At 34.3% G+C, this 21,772-nt stretch overlaps 1 protein-coding gene across 7 annotated transcripts in view; it reads left to right on the top strand.

Annotated features, from left to right (window-relative positions):
- Positions 1-21,495, top strand: part of Rbm41 (RNA binding motif protein 41) — a 71,598-nt gene extending 50,103 nt beyond the window's left edge. For all 7 annotated transcript variants that reach the window (XM_003467621.4, XM_063246245.1, XM_013150227.3 and 4 more), the window contains 3 exons: positions 5,850-6,253; positions 14,436-14,583; positions 16,108-21,495. In XM_003467621.4, coding sequence (XP_003467669.3) covers positions 5,850-6,253; positions 14,436-14,583; positions 16,108-16,274 — 719 coding nt within the window. In that variant the 3' untranslated portion in view covers positions 16,275-21,495. The remainder of the gene's footprint in view (positions 1-5,849; positions 6,254-14,435; positions 14,584-16,107) is intronic.
- The last annotated feature ends 277 nt before the right edge of the window (positions 21,496-21,772 follow it).

The following is a 21,772-nucleotide window of genomic DNA, read 5'->3' as shown; positions in this document are numbered from 1 at the left end:
TTCTGAATATGAATATTATTATATGATCAAAATATACAATGAATGTTTAAGTAAAAAACTATTACAGGAAAAGATACATTACCATTATTCCTCCTCAGAATATTCCCCCTCATTTCAAACACTTATCTAGTAATTCTGGCCTTTTTCTGAAGAAGTTCTGAAGTCTTCTTTCAATACTTTATGAGGTGTGATAAAAAATATGGTGAATGCTGCTGCTGAGTAGTACCATGCAGTGAAAAGCCAAGCTTATTAAGAAAAACATTATAGTGTGTCCTCATCTACCTTATTCACTGGAATCTGGATCCATGCAACTTCTGGGACTTTCCCAAGGTAAACATGATGATAAAAGGTAAACATTTTAGATTGATTCAGAACACTGAGGGAGCTGCAACAGTGCAACTAAAGGCACTCACAAACGAAGACTTCCTGAACTGCTTCAGAAGAGACAAGGATGATGAGATTAGTTTTTAGTGAGAGACTGTTCTGAGGGTAATTAATGGCAGTTTATGTAATACGTGTTTTTAAAAATTTACTTACTGTATTCTTTTTGTTATTATTATTTTGGTACCAGGAATCGAACTCATGACCTTGTGCTTGCCATGCAACCACTGTGCCACTGAGCTATATTCCCAGCCCTACACTGTATTTTTATATTATACCTCATATTCATCTATCCAGTCTGCTTGTTCTCCAGCCTTACGAACATGTGACATTGTCATTCTCTTTCATTTTTCACAACATGTCAGTTTTCTTTATGTATCTCAATCTATTGTTAACTTACATTTGTCTGAGTTCTAATGTGATTGAAAACTTTTGTATACACTTATTAGTGATGCGTGTTTCTTTTGTAGCATATATTTTCAATCTTTTGCTCATTTTTCTAAGGATTTCTATCTTTTTTATTGATTTGTAGCAGTTATTTATATATTCTAATAGTTATTTGTATAGTATCTTTTCTTTCCTCTGACTTTTCTTTTCCATTTATTTGATATTTTTGATGAACAGAAGTTCCTATTTTTATTGTAGTTTATCTTACCAATCTTTTCATTAATGGTTAGTGCTTCTCGTGTTTTAAGAAATAGTTCCATAAATGCTCTTGTGTCTTGCTGGTGGAAATATAGGATAGTACAGCCCTTACAGAGTAAAATAATAATAATGTAGAAAAGTTATATACAAAATTACACTTTGTCTCAGCAGTTTTACTTCTTAGACTCAATTTCAAAGAGTTTCTGGAAAAATATGAAACCTTATATATACAAGGCCACTTTTTAGGGCATTATTCGTAACAGTATGAGATTGGATATAAGTTCAGTGTCAACTATTGTACATCCGCAAGATAAACTGTTGTACATCTACACAACTATTATATAAGAAGGAAGACGTACTTTACATTAATAAGGAATTATCTCTAGTATATATTAAGTGTAAAAATTAAGTTACAGAACAGAGTTTAAAATAACTTATCTTTATGTAGGAGAGGGATATAACTAACATATTTGTATATGTGTATCTGCATGCCTATTTGCTTATGTTTTCAAAATGAAACAGTGGAATGATAAGGCAAACAGTAAAAATATTTATGGGAAAAGAAGGGAATGAGATAAAGGGGATAAAAATGGATTTACCTTCTGTGAAGGTACCAAATAACAGTTTTCACTTTAGATCCATATGTATAATTGAGCAGCAAAAAGAGGAAAGGGCTGGGGGATATAGCATAAAATGCCTGCTAGGCATGTACAAGATTCTGGGTTTAATCTTTAGTATCACAAAAACAAGGGGAAAATCCATAAAATGCAAAGCAACCTGAAGTGAATGGACTTAATGATAAAGTTGTTAGTTTAACCATACAAAGGAAATAGCTATACTTCCTTTAAACTAATAATTATATGTTACTAATAAGGTATACTCTAAGAAAAATTATCACAAAAATATAAAGCTGTATTCACTAGTTTTAAAGTTGACAATAATAATAGTATTGTTTTTGAAATTTAAAAGTTCTATACTGTACATATATTGTAGGAAGAAGCTCAGAATTCATTTTGATAATGTTAGATCTGCTATTTTAAGCATACAAGAAATACAAGTGAAAAATCAAGATGCCACAGAGTTTAAGTGAAAAACTTTGTAATCTTAAATTTGAGTTAGAAATGCTAATGTGAACTCATGATCTATTTTTAAAAACTTTCCTAGCTTTTTTCTCTGAAAAGCCTAGAGCAGAAAACTAAACAATAGTTAACACACCTAGCATCACTGTGGCTTCTAAATATCATTTCTCAGGGAAAAGGAACCAGGCATCCTTGGAGAAGTATTCTGGTTTTGGGTTAGGAAATTACTCTTATTATTGATAAAGAATGTGAATCAAGCATATATCCTCCTTTCCTGTATGAAGGATATTTAGGGAAACAAAATAATTGATGGTGATAAGTTCATTACAGAAATCCAGATAATAAATACAAATGAAATAACGACATTAGGAAAGCCCCATTTCACAACTCAAATGAATAAGTATAGGTAATGGTCATCAATACATATGAAACTCATAGGTGAAAAGTGAATGGGAAAACATTATAATGGAGGAATAAAAATACCATTACTGGAATCTGGTTAATTCCAGCATCACTGAAAATGGGATCACAAAACACTATGTGCTTTATACCATGTATTTTAGTCATTTCTGATCACTGGGACAAAGTATTTGATATCTGCAAATTAAAGGAGGGGAAGTTTATTTTGGGCTCACAGTTTCCAGTGAGTTTAGTCCATGGCTGTATGGCTCCATGGCAGAAACAGCATGGTAGAAGAACATGGTGTAGACAAATATTCATCCCATGGCAACCAGGAAGTAGAGAGCAAGGAAGAAATTGGGAGCAAGAATACACTCCCTCATGTAATGACCCCAGTAACCTGCCCCTTCTGACCAAACCCCCTATTAGAATAGGAGACTTGAGGGAACATTTTAGATTTAAAATATAGCATTCCAGTTCCTGCCCCCAAAAGGTTCATGTCTATCATTGTGCAAAATGCATTTAGTCAGTCTCTAAGGGTTATGAAAGTTGTAACATTTTCAGCATTACTGAAAAGTCCAAATTTAGTGTCTTCTTTGAGACACAAGGCAAACCTTTAGCTGTGAGCTGTTATTAAAATAGAAAACAAAGTTAAATACTTCCAACATATACTAGCACAGGTCAAACATTCCCATTCCAAACAGAGGAAAAGAGGATGAAAAGGAATCAGACAAAAGCAAGAGAGAAATCCAGCAGAGCAAACATTAAATCCTCTAGCTCCATGTCCAGCACCCAAGGTAGGTCATAGTGAGCTGTAAGTTCCAAAGAGCTTGTGTAGCCCTACCTATATAGTATTGTTGGTTGCAACCCACATGGCTTCCCTCTTGAACCAAGTCTATTCAGTATGTGTGGTTTTCCTTAGTAGACATTGCATATTCCTGACATCTCCAACTTTTGAGGTCTCTTCTGCACCTTTGGGTTCACTCTCATAGCTTTATGCATCACCCTTTCAGATATACCTTGCCTGGCCTTTGAAGGCTTTATTTGTAGTCTGAATAGTATCTGTCATGAGCCACAACTGTTGGGTTCTGCACACGTGAAAAACCAACACCACTTGAGTGATACCAAGGTCTGCCACCACCTTGAGTCCCCGTGGACAACTGCAGTGGCCTCTTAGTGTCTGGATGGCTAAACTCATGAATACACTTCCCCTAAACAGCCCTAAATGAGCAGAGCACCCTGCATCTCTTCTGAAAGTAATCTTTCTAAAGAGTTTACCCTATACCCTTGAGGTTGTAAGAACTGGGCATATCCTGAGATGCCCTCAAGGCATCTTTCCTCTTGCCTTAATGTAAAGTACTTGGTTTCTTTTTAATGCTAATCTGTTCAGCAACCATAATCACCTTTGCCCCAATTTTGCAAGTGCTTCCTTTCTACAAAAACTAAAATTTTCATACCATTAGCTCCACTTTTTCCTTCTTAGTCTCATTATAGATCTGGCTTTAAACAGCCAGAAGTATACATGCTGCACCCTGAACATTTGTGCTGTCTTGAAATTTCCTCCACTAGATTAATTAGTGCACTACCTTTAAATTCAACATCACCCAAAGACTTAGGACATGGTCCAAATAAAGGCAAATTCTTCTTTTTATTAATGCATATTTGTGATACATAATTAGTACATTCATAATGGGGAGATATATATATATATCTTAATCCTTTTTACTTCCCCTTCCCCTCCACTTTCCATGCTCCCTCCATCCCAAGGCCCTTCTCATGTGCAAAAGAGCTACTTCCTTCCTATAAGCTGTCATTTTGTTCTTTATTTATCCTTTGGGTTGCCATGTGATATTTAATTTTCTCTGTCTGATTTATTTCACTTGGCATTATGAGAAGACAAGTTCTTTTCTGAACTTTGATATACATGCCCTCTAGCTCAGTTTCTAACAGAATGCTCATTCCCATGTAAAACATCATGAGCCTGGCCATTCTGTCATTTCTTCTAATAGCATTCTGGCACCTTGGCACCAACCAGGATCTCCCATCAATCTCTGTTTACAGGATTCTAAGGCTTCTCTAGCTGGTATCTCCATACCTCCCCAGAATCCTCCCGCAAACCAGTTCTGAAAGCTTCTGAACCACATGGTGAGGTATATTCACAGCAACAACAGTACTTCTCTGCTACCAATTTTCTGTATTAATGAGCTTCATTTCCCTGGGATAAAATACCTAAAACCCAAAATTAAAAGAATAGAGATTTATTTTGGTTCACAGTTTCCAGTGGGTTCAGTCTATGATTGGCTGGCTTCAAGGCAAAGCAGCATAGTGGTAGGGCATGACAAAAGAAGGTTTCTCACTCCATGGTGGCCAAGAAGCAGGGATAGAAGAAGCTGGGAACAAGAATATACTCTTCAATGTCAGCCTCCAGTGATCCGTTCCCTTCAGCCAGGTCCTACTTCCAAGCATCAGTCTTGGGGAACATTTTGTACCTAAACCATAATAGCATGTTACACTGAAAGTGGACATGTATCTATGAAAGATTCTTGTCTAAAATTGTTGAACATGAATCTAATCAGAACTTTAGATCAGTACTGTTAAATACTGCTTTCTTCAATTATATAAATGGTCTTTTATCTATTTTGTTCAATATGGTATCCACTAGTCACATGTGGCTACATTGAACATTTGAAATGTAATGTCTGAGAAAATGACATTAAAAAGTTAAATAGACAAATATGGCTAATGACTGCTCTATTAGATAGCATAATTCTAACTACAAAGGAATAGAGAGGACTGAGAAACAATGTATGCAATTTAACATCAAGAAATAATCCATCAAATTCGTTTGTTCATATAGAAAATAAATCAATAGTTGGGAACGGAAAATAGCTTGGATGGATAGGAAGAAAAGGGCATTGTTTGAGAATAAAAGGGATTTAAGAGCTGTTAATAGGTAAAAGCTGATATAGATTCTGAATAACCAAGTGTGAAAAAATATCTTTGAGGTAATCAATACAGTTTAAATATGAAGTTGGTGATAATGGGGAATTATAAATTTCATGATTTGTAATAATACCATTTTGGTTATGTTTCAAGTGTCCTTATCAGTTAGAGGTACATAATTTCATGATCCTGAGATTCCTAGGTGCCTCACTTCCTCACCATAATTCTAGCATTGCTTGAGATGCACTGTAATAAGATAGCTAAATACAGTCATTTGTCACATGGTGTAAACATCTTTCCTAGCAGAATTTTGATATCTGAGATCTAGTATTTAATTTTTGTTTGTCAAAACTTGTACTAGGAGGCTTTGTAGAACTTGCCTATCTCTTTGTCTTGATCCAGATGAATCCCAAAAGAAGAACAAAGGTGATCCCATGAACAACCTGGAAAGTTTTTACCAAGAGATGATAACAAAAAAACGTCTTGAAGAGTTCCAAGTTATGAGAGGTGAACCCTTTGCCTCCTGCTCACTGGTCTCAGCTACATCAGTGAGTGATAGTGACACAGCTGAGAAGCCATCATTACTCCAGCACGAGGGAGAACAGGCAGCACAGGGTAAAGGTCCCAGTCTCCATGTGGCAAAAGTTACCGATTTTTCACCTGAGCAGTGTTGGACTGAGCCTAAGAAGCTGACGCAACCAATAGAATTTATTCCAGAAGATGAGATCCAAAGAAATCGTTTGTCAGTGGAAGAGATTCGAAAAATTCCTATGTTTTCTTCATATAATCCAGGGGAACCAAACAAGGTATAGGCCAAACTAAGAAAAACAACATATGTCCATTTTTATTTACCTTTACCTAAAGTAATACTTTGAAATTAGCTTTGATTTTATCAAAGATCATGACATACGCACAGTGATTGTGTTTGTCCTTGATCTTGACTATTCATTCTCTGCATACTACTGGTATATTAGTAGCATATTTCTTATGATGTTCTTTGTAATTTTCTAAGGTCCTAATATACCGTTAGAATTTTAGAGAACTCTTGATCAGACTCAATCCATTAAAATTTCTAAAGTAAGGGAAAAGTAACCTTTAGTTTCCTAGTCTCATAATAATCAAGATGTATTCATAGAGCCACCATAGCTGGTATCCATGGTAGCTGTGCAATTAGTCAACAAGTAATTGATCAACTGGTTTTGAGTAAGGTTAATTGTTACTTGTGTGGGTTTTCTCTTCAGAGTGCTCCACCTGACTTTGACATATGAGTTAAATTGCTGATTATAAAGCAGTAAAGTAAAAACATAGGTCCTCTAAGCTTTGCAAAATTGGCAAATCTGTAACCAAGTAACATGGTATATAATCGATGTTTTATTGATCAATTATTTCATATCCAAGTTATCTGTTGTATCTGGAATGGAATATACTTCAATACCATGTTACCCAAAGAGACAATACGACTCCCTAGAGCAGCAATAACAAATTTTTTTCAACTTTCAATGTTACAAATACTTCACTGCAGCAAGTGTATCATAGGTATGCCACCACTGCCCTAGAATATTAAATTATTGTGTCTAATTAAAAACAAAATGATATTACGAATTTCTTCCAGTGTGTTTTTTAAAAAATCTGTTGAGGGCAAGGGATATTAAAGCATTTGCCTTTAATATCCTTTGTTGAGTAGTCAAATTTCTGGTATGTTCTTACTACTTGTTCAAGAGTTGCTTGATTTTTTTAATTAACTTTTCATTATGAAGCATTACTAATACACCAGAGTTTTTGAAAATTTCCAGTACAAGAACCTATTTAGCATTATATTACAGAATTATATCATAATTCATTTATCTATTTTTTCCAAAGATTTATCTTCAGATAATTTTGTAACATCATTGTTCATATCTCTTATTGTACATATGTAAGTGTCTTTAGAATGCTGCTTTTCAGAATTAAGTTACAATTATTAGGTAGCATCCAGCAATTTAAAAAAAAAGAAATAGAATGTAATAGAAAATATCCAAATGTGTTCCATATAGTTAGAATAATCACTGGGTGTTTATTTGCTTGGTTGGTTGGTTGATTTTTGTACCTAGAATCAAACCCAGGGCCTTACACTTGCCAGGCTAGTGCTATACTATTGAGCAGCCTCCCTAGCTCAATCACTTGTTTCTTAAAGCTTTTATTTTATGTGTGTAAATTTGAGCAAGAGTGGAAGGAGAGAGAGAGTTGTATGTGGGCTACATTATTAAATGCAGTTCTTCTTGTAGATCTTAATCAAAAAAGTTGAGGAAGGATCATTCTCTTCTAGTGATACTAGTGTGCAGCATAGTCTCCTGAAGGATCTATTAAAAGCACAGGTGCACTCTCACAATTTTTGACTTAGTTGCTTTGGAGCAGAGAAAGAAAGCTTGCATTTCTATCAAGTTCCAGGAAATGCTGATGCTGCTACTCTGAGAATGATATTTTAAGAATTGTTGTTCTAGGTTATATTCCTGGGAGTAAAACTACTGTAATATTATATATGATCTTTATGTCTTCAACTTTCAGTAAGCAGGAATCTCTCAGATATTCTCTCTCACAAATTGCTAAGACTTTATAGTATTAAGGGTTAGTGCTTTTTTGTTGTTGTTGTTTTTGTTCGTTTGTCTTTGTTTTGTTTTGTTTTTTGGTACTGGGGATCAAAACCAGGACCTTTGCACTGACCTACATCATCAACTTTTTTTGATTTTTTTTTTTTTTTGATACAGAGTTTTGCTAAGTTGCCCGGGCTGCACTTATACTTGTAATCCTCCTGCCTCAGCCTTCCAAGGGCTGGGATTAAAGCCATGTGCCATTATTCTCAGCTTAGACTTTTAGTTTTGTGAATCTAAGAAGTTTAAAAAGCTATAACATTGTTTTAATTCTGCTTTCCAATGAAGTCTGCACCTTTACATACATCTTAGCCCTTCGTCAACTCTGTTAGTTAACTTTTCCATTCCTTTGCCTATCATTTGATTGTTTTTCCATATTTATTCATAGGAATTATTTTTATATTCTGGATTCAAGTCTGTGCTGTTTTTTAATGAATATAGTATTTTCTGATGAGTGGCTCACCTTTTTAACATTGTTTCTGATATCTTTTATTGAGCAGTTTTCATTTCATTGTTGTCAAACTGTCAATATTTGTGATCGTTTGTTCTTCTCTATATCATGTTAAAGAAATCTTTCCCATAAATTAATAAGAAAATATAAACAACCTAATATGAATGAGCTGAAGATATAAATAGGCAATGCACAGAACCAAAAATGTGAGTGACCAATGAAACTTAAGAAATCTAATGAATAATCAAGAAAATACAAAATAAAATCACAGTGGTATATACTGTATAATACCCAGGATATTGGCATACATTTAAAGACCAAATACTGGTGAACATATGGAATAAGAACTGTAATATACTGTTGAGAGAATATAAATGAGTACGACCATTTTGAAGAACATTAATATACAGATTTGAGATACAGAATATCTAACATAGTGCTAAAGAAGGGCAAATTTGAAGGACTGATACTACCCAACTTCATGACTAACTAAATAAAGTGCTCTGAAATGATGTTAGAGGGAAAATAAAAGATAGATAGATCAGTGTGGAGTAGAATACAGAATTTAGAATTAGGTACACACAATATAGTGAACTTTGACAAAAGATAATACAATGGAGAAACAAGAGTCGTTTCAACAAATGGTGCTATAATAACTGGGTATCTGCATATAAAAGCAATCTAGATAGAAACCTTTCATTGTTCATAAAAATTAATTCAAATTGGGTTACATACCTAGATGCAAAACATAATAATATAGCATTTCTGGAAGAAAACAGGACAAAATCTAAGTAACCCCATGTTTGGTAACATATTTTTAAGATGTTATATGCAAAGCACAATTTAAGAAAAATTTTGATAAATTATATGTTATTCAAATTATAGACTTCTGCCATGTGAAAGGTACTTTTTTTTCTTTTTTTTTTTTTAATTTTATTTAAGGAGAAAAGAAAAAAAAGCAGGGAAAGGGTACAAGTTATACAGATTTACAGAAAAAAAATGAACAGTAGGAAATCACTAGTTAATGGATTACATATTGTCATCTTAGAAATAATTGTTCAAGTCACAAAATTAAAGCTTGTAAAGTGGACATTCCATCAATGATACTGCAAACAGTTCTGTTCATTGATCCAATAAAATTCTGTGATATCATTTTCTATCTTATACACTTAAATATACATGCAGTTATATAGTTTGGAGCACTTTCTTTTCCTCTCTTTTGTACCATGACTATTACACATTTTGGGTTTCATTGCTCCCACGGTTCTTATTACTTTTTTGGAAGAGAGTAAAACCAAATGTGACATAACAGAACAGAATCGGTCAAGTCAAAAGGGTGGACATAATAGATAATGTAAAAACATAATACAAGGTGATAAACAATGGTTACCATAATGCCTCCCGCTATCTCTAATAGAATTGCCTATATCGTTAGTTATAATACAATTGAACAAAACAGTAAAGAATAAAACCGACAAAACCAAAACATTGGAGACATTGTAGGTCTTCAAAAGTAGATAAAAGTTAACAAGAATGGGCGTCATAATGAATCTCATTATCTTCACAGCTGATGCCTAAACTTTCGAGCCTGATACTATCCAGCAAAACAGAATAGGGGAACATCAGTTAAAAACCAGATGGTGAGAGTCATACAGGGCTTTAAATCAAGGTAATGAAAAGTCAAAGTGGGTTACTATAATATATCCTGCTATTTTTTTCCTTTAATTAAAAGGATAAAGATAAAAAAGTAAATAATGGAGTGGAGATTGAGATAAAAGAGGGCATAACAACAAAACGGCGCAGATCAAAATATAACCATTTAAGCAGAATAGTGTTTCACCACCAGATAATCCTAACCTAAAAGTAGTTACCATATTGTCTCTTTCTTTGAAATCCTTGAGTACAACTTCGTATACTGTAGCATTAAGTATATCAAAACAATGTAAAACCATTCAAGAGAATGACAGCATTACAGAGTATTTAGAATCGACTAACAGAAAATGAACAATGGTTTCTGTATAATCTCCTTGTCTTTAAAAGGTTTTTGCTTATACTATCGTACATAATAAAATCCAATAAGATACAGCCTATTTAGACCATTGGAGACAGAAGGACAAAAGCTAGATGAGACTTCAAAACAAGATGATACTAAATCAGTATTACCTATTAAGATGTCATTTTCTCCAAAATAGCTGTTCCTATCATCCAATCTTCTCTGCCTCATTTCTGTTGAGCTCTTTTTCTGTCAGTAGCTGTCAGTTTGTCTTCTTCATTTTGTTCTCTGCTCCATTCGTTGTGGCCTCTCTGCCATTATTTCTGGATTGTTTGTATTTTTCTTTTTTTAGAATATCCTGCAATACTCTCTGTAGAGTTGAATTGGTGGTTGCAAATTCCCCCAGTTCCTCTTTATCCTGGAAGCACCTCGTTTTTCCATCAATTTCCAGGGACAGTTGTGCAGGATATCTCAATCTTGGCTGGAGATTATTATCTTTCAAAGCTTGAATTATTTCCCCCCACGCTCTTCGTGATTTGATGGTTTGTGCAGAGAAATCTGCTGTAATTCTGATGGGTGTTCCCTTGTAAGTGGTCTGTTTCTTGTCTCTTACAGCTTTTAATATTCTGTTCTTGTATTGAATTTCTGGAATTTTTATTATTATATGCCTGGGTGTTGCTCTATTTGGGTTGTAGGTAGCTGGGGTCCTGTATGCCTCATACATCTGAGTATCTTTACCTTTTGCTAAATTAGGAAAATTCTCCTGGATTATTTCTGTGAGTAGCTTTTGCAGTTCACTTGTTTGTGTCCCTACTTCTTCTTTTATGTTCTTAATCCTTAAGTTATGGATCCTCTTATCATCTTCTTGTCTTTGTATTATTGCTGTTTGTTTCTTTGTTATTTTTAAGAAGTTTTTCATTTCATTCTCCCATATTACAAGTCTGCCCTCCAGTTCAGATAGTCTGTCCTTAGTTTCTTTCAAGCTGTTATGCCAGTCTTCGGTAGACTTCTTAGTATCTTGGTAGTCCCTTTGAACCTGCTTCACGTATTCTATGCTTTCTCTGTTTTCTCCATCAAACAATTCTCCCCTTTTTTTCTGTTCTTCCATTCCACCACCTGTTTTTTTCTTGGGTGGTACTTAGCATTTCTCTAACTATTCTGCATACTTCTAGCTTCAGGTCGTTGATAACTTCATTCCTGAATTGGTCTATGAGGCTCTCTATATGGCGCCTTATGTGTATTGGTGCGGTGTCTGCTATTGCCTGATTCTCAGAATTGGGGGCCGAGGAGCCTTTCTTGTTGCTGCCTCTTCCCATGCTGCCTCTTCTTCTCTGTTCCTTATATATGCAAGCTTATATAAGAGGCCCAGGTTCTCTCCCAGTCAGCCACAGCCTGATCGAATTGCGCCAGTTAGGTGTTCCCACTCACCGCTGCGCACCAGGGAGTTAGGGACCAGGCAGCCTAGGCGTCTCCCCTCCCGGCCACCGTCAGGCTCTGGGATCTGGGTTGGGACAGCCTACCAGGTCCGCCGGCAGCATCACGCAGGCCAGGCACTTTTCACCAATCCCGCCCGAGAGGGGGATGTGTGGCTGGAGTCGCCACCGTGCCCTGCTCCCGCAGGACTGCTCGGGCCCAGAAAGTCCTCTGCTGGAGTCAAACTGTGGTAGAGTATCAGTTTCTCTCACTCACCTTACCACAAGTCAGTGCACGCCTCCCTGCCGTTCGCAGATTGCCGTTCTCAGAGCTTCTGCGCGTCTCTCTCCTTGCCGAGCCCCTGTAGAGGCAGCCAGCCGCCGTGCGGCGGGAAACCCAAATCGCGGCTTACAATGGCGCGGGGGTCCAGCCTCCACACCGAGGCTTTTCTGTTCCTGTTTTAGCGCCAGGACTGCATTCCAAGTTGGTTTCTCTCAGCCCAGTTCGTTCCTGAGTCAGCAGAGCATATCTCCACCTGCTTATGTCTCCTTAGTCCGCACCATTCCTGGCTTCTGAGCCGAGTCTTTCAGAGAGCCTCCGGTAGTTGCTGTTATCTGTCCACCATGTTCTCCCGGAAGTCGAAAGGTACTTTTTAAAAGAGAATTAAAAGGCCTGACACAGAGTGGAGGAAAATATTTTCAAAATACATGTTTAGTAAAAGACTCGTATCTAAACTAGCCAAAGAAATCCTAAAACTCAACAGTAATAAAATGAGCAACTCAGTTTAAAAGTGGGCAAAAGAAAGTTAACCACAAAAGACACAAAAGACACATAAGCCTATGGAAGAAAATCATCATTATTTGTCATCAAAGAATTGCAAAATAAAATAAGTGAGATGTCATATACCTATGAGATTGGCTCAAGTATACAATAAAACTATCAATACCAAATTGTGTTCAGGATATAGAGAAAGAAGAACTCTTATTCATTGCTAATAGAAATATATAATGGTATAAATTCTTTGGAAGACAATTCAAAAGTCTCACAAATGAAATTTTTGTTTTACTGGCAGTTTTGCTCCTAATTATTTACCCAACTGATTTGAAAAACATATCTCACAGAAAAACTGACATGTGAATGTTTATAGCACCTTTATTTATAATTGCCAAAACTGAAAGCAACCAAGATATCCTCCCATATGTGAATTACCATTCACCTATGGTAATTATATACAATGGTATATAATTCAACAATATAAAGTGAAATAGCAAGTCATGTAAAATCATAGAGGAAATTTAGATCCATGTAAATAGGTGAAAGAAACTAGTATAGAAAGTATTTATTATATGATTGCAGTATATGACATTCTAGAAAATGTAAAACCATAAGGACATCAAAATGATAACTGGCTAAGTAGTAGTTTCAGGGGGAAGGAAGGAAATATATACAACAAGGGACTTTTTGGAAAATAAAATTATTGTGCATCAGGTGGAGGCAAACCATACATTTGCCAAAGTACATATAATTATGCAGCATGAAGAATGACTCTTAGTTACAAATATTTAAAACTATTTAGGGGATTAAGGAGTTCCAAGAATGAAAGACTGTGTGAATAGCATCTAACTACTTTTCAAATATGTAAAACAGCTTTCTCGAAGGGATTGGGGAAAAGGTGCTGCTGATCTAAGTATCTTTGAGAATGTTTAGCATCTGGAAGACTAAAGCCAAATAGAGCTACATATATTCCCTGCACCCTAATTGATAAGTACCCATGAGGGTACAGGTTCACAATGCTAATACTGCTACACAGTATTTTCATCTTTCCTCTTTGGGTTTATCAGTATCCCCAGAGGAGAGTGTTCCTAATGCTTTCTTTAGAGAGTAGTACAAGTATTCTAGGAGCCTAATGTTATAAAAGGCCCTGGGGGATGCAGTTTTTAGTATGCATTCTTTGTCTTAGTCTCCTTGCTTTCAGAAATAGTATTCACATCCCCAAAATTGTATGGCATTCCCCATCTTCCAACAGTATTTTGCCAGATCAATGAGGTGCCCTCACCAGTAGCATATTATGGAGATTTTTAAAGTTGTAATTTGTTTTTAAAAAGCCTTAAACCTAATAACTTTATTTTAAATCCATCATTTCCAAAGATACCTGAAGCTATCGATTCCTGAACTGTTTAAGAATTCTTTAGTAGAGATTGGGTAAATGCTTAGCTTTCCCCACTCATGGTTTAATGTCTACTTTCTTACTGTGCTGAATTTTTTCTACTCATTCAATTATTTTCCAACTTCTAGAATATTTTTTCATGTCCTTTTTGGCCTCCTTAGTTAAGATCATTATTTTTATTAGTCTCTATAATCTTAGGGAGTTCTCTGGAGAGTGGAAAATTAAATAAATGTTTTTGATCCACCAATTTGTCTGAAATCAACTCATTCTAACTGTAAATAAAAGAGTTGTCTCATGTTCCTTATGTGTTATTTCTGTTGATCTCAATTTACATTAGGTGTTATACCTGAAGAACCTTAGTCCTCGGGTGACTGAAAGAGACCTTGTGTCATTGTTTGCTCGGTTCCAGGAGAAAACAGGACCTCCAATTCAGTTTCAGATGATGACTGGACGAATGAGAGGACAGGCTTTTATCACCTTTCCTGGTAAGTAGCTTCATGTAGATAATAATTTAATTATAGCCTCAGTTCACTAGAGACTACCTCTACTTCTGATTTAGATACAGCCGTTTGACATGAAAAGGCAAGCAAAATAAGTAAAATGTGTTTAGTGATCCTTTGTCTCCCTTTCTCTGTTTCCTCTCCTCTGTTGACAGTATATGACAGACTTACCCCAGTGTCCTCAATTTCCTCACTGTTGCTTACTCTACCAAAATTTATTTTCCTTTTGCTAGCAATAGTATTTCTAGTCCAAGTTATAATTACATTATTCACTAACTTATACATTGATATTCTCATCAGAATGCATGTTCTTTATGCTCTACTCATTTTACTGCAAGTTAGTATACTAATTCATTACTAATTTATAATTAATGGATGATGATATATTCTTCTAAATGAATGTTAATACATGGCATTAAGTGTTCCAAATGGAAATGAAGGAATAATATAGGAATGCTTTTTTTCTATAAAAAAAAAACAGCCAGTGTGTTCTTTTGGCAAGAAGTTAGGAAAGATCAGTACTTTTAATTGTCCTTGAATTATCATCATTTATAAATAGCTTGCTAACCTATGTGTAAGCAAGTGGTCTTACACATGAGTACTGCAAAACTCCCCTCCATTGTTTGCCTACAGTCTTGTGTCATCTTTCATTTCCCATTGAAAGTTTATAAATCCTCTGTATTAGTGGTTTTCAGTGTTTACTAGTCTGAGCACTCCTTTTAAATTTAAAAGGATCCCAATATAGTATGATCCACAAATTGAAAAATACATTATAAAAAGGGTTTTATAAGCTAAGTATTTTTAAATGTATGGCTGTTTTGCTAAGAATAACATTTGCCACATTGTGCATTTGAAAATTTGTACATATTGCTGAGACAGAAATTTGTTCAGTCTAATGACATTGTCTACTTATGATTCCACAGACTTTTGGACATAATTCACTCCTTCCTAATTTCTTTCATTCAGGCTCTGAGATCCATAAATTGATTATTCCTGGTGACAGGATGTATTCTCAGGACTGATGCTGCTATATGTGTACGAGGATTCTTAAATTTATTTATAGCTATCAGGATTCCCACAATTACTCTCCCACTGAAAGAAAATAGAAACAAAGTGTCCCTGATAATATGACTACTTCTATTGTTTGTGTTGCCATTTGGAAAAAGATTTGGTTCTCCTATAAAGTGTCTCTAAGAAACTTGTGTATGATTAGGAATAACAGATTTCTTTAGCACACTGCCTTATTTCTGTACCTATATCTTTGATGTAGGAGATACTCTCAAACATCCATTTTGAGTTTTTATTGTCATTGTTGCTAGCCATTGATTTTAACCTTGCTAAGTTGTATAAATTAGAAATTATAGAAAAGATGGAAAAATCAAATAACAGTATTACTTTATTGTTTGCATATAAGTCTGAGGCAGTACAATCTAAACTAGACTTGGAATTAAATTTAATTATTAAGCTCTATGTAAATTGATTTTTTCTTTTTCTTTCTTTGTGTTTTAGATAAGAAGAAAGCATGGGAAGCCTTGCATCTAGTAAATGGATATAAACTGCATGGGAAAATATTGGTGATAGAGTTTGGAAAAAAGAAAAATCAACAGTCAGATCTCCAAGCTACTTCTCCCAAATCATCTATTACAGATAGTAGTATTGAGATCAATGATAGCTAGAATGAATATACATAGCTCTGGATGATCAGTCTTGCATTAGAAATTGCAGAGTAAGGATTTGTATATAAATTTGTTTACAGAGCAGAAACTAACTGAGAGAAAAGTAATAATGACAACACCTTTCAGCTATTGGCAATAAATAGAACATATTTTCTACAACCAAAAACTATATAGGTCAAAAATCTCATGAGTATTAAGGGTAATATACAGAGAGTATTATTTTCTCAAGGTAAATTGCATAGAACTATTCCCGAGAATTTTGTAAAATTTTTATTATTTCTGTTGTCTTCAATATTTACTCCTAGAAATTGCATTCTTTGCAAGCCTGTTTCCTGTATATAAAACTTTAAAACTAATTAAATGTTTAAGTATTTGTTTACTGGATCTTACCTGTCCTTAATTGTGTACACCCAGTAAGTAAAGAGTGAGCCCCTAGGGCCTAATTCTTGACAAATGCTTTTATGTCAAAACTAGTAACAAGAACTTGTTTCATAAGTCAGCCAACATATTTGATGAATGCTTCTACACTAACATATCAGTCTTCAAAAATCTATGTATTTTTATAATGAAATCTTTTAGATCAAAATATTGGTGTTTGCATGGCCACTTAACTAGCGAGATGCCAGTGACTAATCATTGAATTCAAAGCAATAAACACTGGCTACATAATATGTTAAATATTAAATAGATGAATTTTAGAAAAAGAACATACTTGCAAGAATACCAATGTGACATGGAAAAAAGAGTTCTCTAGAAGAGAGATAGCCTGTTTCATTCCCTAGTTATTTGTTTAAGGTTGCTGAAAAAAGTAGAACAATATTGTATACAAGAAGTGCTACAAACTTTGGAATCAAACTGAACCTTAATCCATTTGTACCACTTTGAACTTGACAAGTCATTTAATCTGGTCCTCAGTTTTCTCATTTATAAAATGAGAATAATAATGCTTCTCACCTTAGTAGGCAGTGAAGATTGAGATATTACTCAGATTGGGAAACAAAAGAGATTGAATAAATTTAGAGATTAACAGTTGGTAGTAAGATACCGTTAAGCACTTCTGTGTGCATGTAATGAGAGTGCCAGAAAAAGAGAAGAGAAAGAAGCAGGAAAACATTCCAGGAAATAATGTCTGAATCAAGTGTGGTAGCACACACCTTTAATCCCAGCACGTGAGAGCCTGATGCAGAAGGATCACCACAAATTGGAAGCCAGCATGGGCTATATCGTGAGTTCAAGGCCAATCTGCACTACATAGCAAAACCTTGTCTCAACTCAAGAAGGAAGGGAGGGAGCGGAAAAGGAAAGGCAAACTGAATGTTTAAAATTTTATGAAAAGCAATAGTCTACACATTGAAGAAGCTCAGCAAATCCCAAGTAGGGAAAGGAAAAAAAAAACCTACATACAGACCTATCGTAATAAAAATAGTGGAGCCCAAAGATGGTAAATCTTTACAGCAACATAAGAAAAATTAACTGTCACTTACTAGTGAACTCCAATGAGATTAACAACTTACTTCTAATCAGAAACTGTAGTGGTATCTGTGAGATAACATTTAAAATGCTCAAATAAAATGATTCTCAAACAAGAGCCCTATATACAATAAAACTATTTTTGAAAAGTGAAGGTGAAATAAAACAGTCCCACATAAGAAAATGAAAGAACTTGTTGCCAGCAGACCTCACGGGAAATACAAAAGGAAATTCTTAAGTGGAAAACAAGTGCCCTTAGACAATAATTTGTACCTACACACAAAAAAGGAACAGACAGAAATAATCATCTAAATTCATTTTTCCTTTAAACTAATTTAAAAAACAATTACATGAAATTATATGTATATAGTTGCATTGTTTTACCTTATAATAGTGTAATATGTTTGCCAATAATAGAAGAAAAAAGCAAGATGGTAAGACTACTGTGTTTTACTAAAGCAGTGACTATAGATGTTATCTCAAATCCATTGGAACAGAGATGATAAGACAGGACAAATACAAAGATTAATATTTTTTAAAAAGCTATAAGTATACAATTGTTCTTTTTCTTCTAAGCTTCTTTGACAGGCATAGAATTAAGTAATAATTATAATGAAATACTGTAGGGTTTATAATGTAGAAATAATACATATTACTGTCATACCACAAAATGCAGAGAAAGGAATGTGTTTGCATAGGAGTATGATTTCTCCTTTTCACTAGCATTTAGCGTATACCTTTAGCCAGTGTGGTTGAGATAAGATGTATATGGTAAGCCTTAAAGCAAATACAAAGGAAATAACTTTTTAAAAATGAAGATACTATTAAAGAAATTTAAATGTCACATTAGAAAATACTTAATGCAAAAAAAAAACAACCCTTCAGATAGAAGGCAAGTAAAATGGCAGTTAAATCCACCTGTGTCAATAATAAAAATAAATATGAATGGGTCAAACTAATCAAGAGACAAAGATTGTTAGACTGAACAAAGAAAATACTCATCACTATTCTGTTGTCAGTAACATACTTCAGAAAATACAAAGAAATTGAAAGTAAAACAATGGAGAACAATGTATCATGCAAAATATAATAAGAAAATGGAGTGACTACACTAGTATCAACAAAATAGACTTTAAAGCAAAAAATGTTACCAGAGATAAAGAATCACTCTTGCAGGGAAATGTAACATTTATAATGAGCACAGACCCAGAATACATGAATCAAAATAAATGAATGTAGAAATAAATAAGTCTACGAAAACAGTTGAAATATTCAGTATTGCATTTTAAATAATAGAAGAACTGGAAGATTATAAACAAGGAAATAGACTTGAGCAACAGTCTAAGCCAAATAGTTGCCAAAGACATCTGTTGAACATTCACCCAACATTAGAATGCATGTTCTCAAGTGCACATGAAACATCTCCAGAATAGATCATAAGCTAAGCTATCAAACCTTTATATGTGAATGGAAGTCATGTAAGGTATATTCTCAGTGAAACCAAGCCAAAGTTGGAGCTATAAAAAAAAGCTACAAACTGACAGTCCTTGAACTAGAATTACCAGAAAAAGAGACAAATTATTAGAATCAGGAATGAAGGAGCAACTCTCACTACTGACCTTGTAGAAATGAAAAGGATTAGGAAGAAATAATATGAACAACTGTATGTCAATGAATTAACCTAGATGAAATGCACAGATTTCTAGAAAGACAGACTACCATACCTAACTTAAAACAGAAAACCTGAATTGACCTATTAACAAGTATGATAAGTGAACACTACCCACAATGAAAAGCCCAGGCTTAAGTGGCTTCATAAATGAATGAAACATTTGAAGAAAAATTAATACATTTTCTTCAAATATTTGAAGAGTAGGGATCACTTATGACACTTACTATTACATGGGAAAGCCCTACGAGTGTGCTCAGTGAAAGAAGCCAGTCATGTGTGACTACATAAAATATGATCCCATTTACAGGAAATGTCCAGAATTGGCAAATATGTAGGGACAGACGGTTAGTGGTTGCTTTAGGTTGGAGTGGAAAGCAAAGTAATGCAAAGGACTGAGGGTAAGGGCTGAAGTATATGGGGTTTCTTAGAAGTTAGTGAACATGTTCTAAAAGTTACTGTGTTGACTATGAACGTTATGAATATACTAAAAATCCATAAATATAATTTGAGCGAATTGTATGGTATGTGAATTATATCAGTATTACTATCACAAAAATAGAAAGTTGGGTATTATCCAAATTCCCAGTCATAAATAACTTCTGGCACATCTACTAGTTAAAATACGACTATATTTATGAATATATTCTGACCTGTACTCATATCCAAAGTTTTATGTCAAATTAAAAATTAGGATTATATGCTATTGTGTATATATATGAGCATGTAGAATATTTATATATAGATATTTCAAAATAAACTTGGAAAAAGATGAGAATATATATACCAAATTTTAAACTTTGATGGTAGGATTGAATAAGCTGAAGTGAACTTTCACTTTGTAAAAGTAAGATGGTGTGATTCAGTGATTTTTACTTTTTTTCAGTATCTTTTAAATTTTAAAACAATGTAAATATTTCTGCAGTGACTTGGCTTTCAGAATATTTTTCGGGGCTAGGGGTTTAGCTCAGCGGCATAAGCACCTGTCTTGCAAGCAGGCAGTCGTGAGTTCGATCCCTAGTACTGATAAAAACGAAAAAGACAAAAAAAAAAAAAAAGAATATTTTTCATAGGCACTTTCAAATATCTTCTAACTATACTCAGGACAAACTCCTGTTTCTTTGATATACTGCTCAGTTGGTATTAACTACCCAATTTTAATATAGTTTAAGGAATAAGAAGTAAATTAGTCTGGTATAGATTTTGCATTTGTTACTCAAGAACGTAGATCTCAGCTGGACTTTCCAGAAAAAAACTGTTTCCTGTTAGGTGGGAAAACTCACCTCTGCCTTTTACTAGACCTACAGGCCACTAAAAATAGAGGGAAATATTAGAGAATACCTTTCCAACTGGTGCATAGATACAGAAACTGTGGTATATCGAGAAATACAATTCTATTTGGCAATAAAAATGATTGAACCATACATGTATCAACTTCTATGGAAGCTGGCGTACTCAAGTATGAAGTGTTAGCACATGGGGTTCATGTTAGTAATGCAAATTTTCTATATGTCGGTTATAATTACTTACATGTATACATTTGTTAAAACTCATCATTGTACACCAAATGGGTGAATGTCACTGTGTATGATTTTTTAAATACATTTTTAGTGAAGGAAAGAAAAATTTGGATAGTCATTTACATTAACTAGTACATGTATTCTGTGGCCTTTGATTACTATGGAAAAGCTAAAGCCATTTTGCTGCTATTCCTTATTTGCTGCCAAAAGGTGATCAGAAATTATTAATTTAAAAATTATGCAATATACACACAAACCCTCCATAAAAAATAAAAGCTGAAAATACATTTGTTATCACAAGGAGCTAATTTCCTTAATATAAAATACGTATAAGATTTTTAGTGCAATTGTTGCCCTTTATCTATGGGAGTATATTACAAGATCCATAATGGGTGCTCAAAACTGAATAGTACCCAAATTTATATATACTGCATTTTTTCCTTTTATGCCCAATACAATTGCCACAAATACTAGAGTTAATCTGTCTTGTGTTTAATGATCTTGTACTTCCTTTTGCATTTGGGGGCTATAATGAAGTAAAATAAAGGTTACTTGCATAGAAGCATTGTGATACCATGGCAGTGTGACAGCTGAGAGTAAATCTGATACTAAGCCAGTAACTGGCAGGTAACATACAACGTGGATACCTTTGCAAAGGGATCATTCACATCACAGAAAGGAATGATGTGAAGTTTCATCACGTTACTCAGGATACTGTATAATTTAAAATGTATAAATTATTGGTCTGGGGATGTAGTTCCATGGTTACACACTTGCCTACTTATTTACAAAGTTCAATCTCCAGGACTAGGAAAAGTATATGTGAATTATTTGTTTCT

This window comes from Cavia porcellus, unplaced genomic scaffold (assembly GCF_034190915.1).
Source record: "Cavia porcellus strain 051 isolate PalLab524CR breed Dunkin Hartley unplaced genomic scaffold, mCavPor4.1 scaffold_3, whole genome shotgun sequence".
Taxonomy (NCBI): Eukaryota; Metazoa; Chordata; class Mammalia; order Rodentia; family Caviidae; genus Cavia; species Cavia porcellus.
This window is presented reverse-complemented; position numbering and strand designations above follow the sequence as displayed.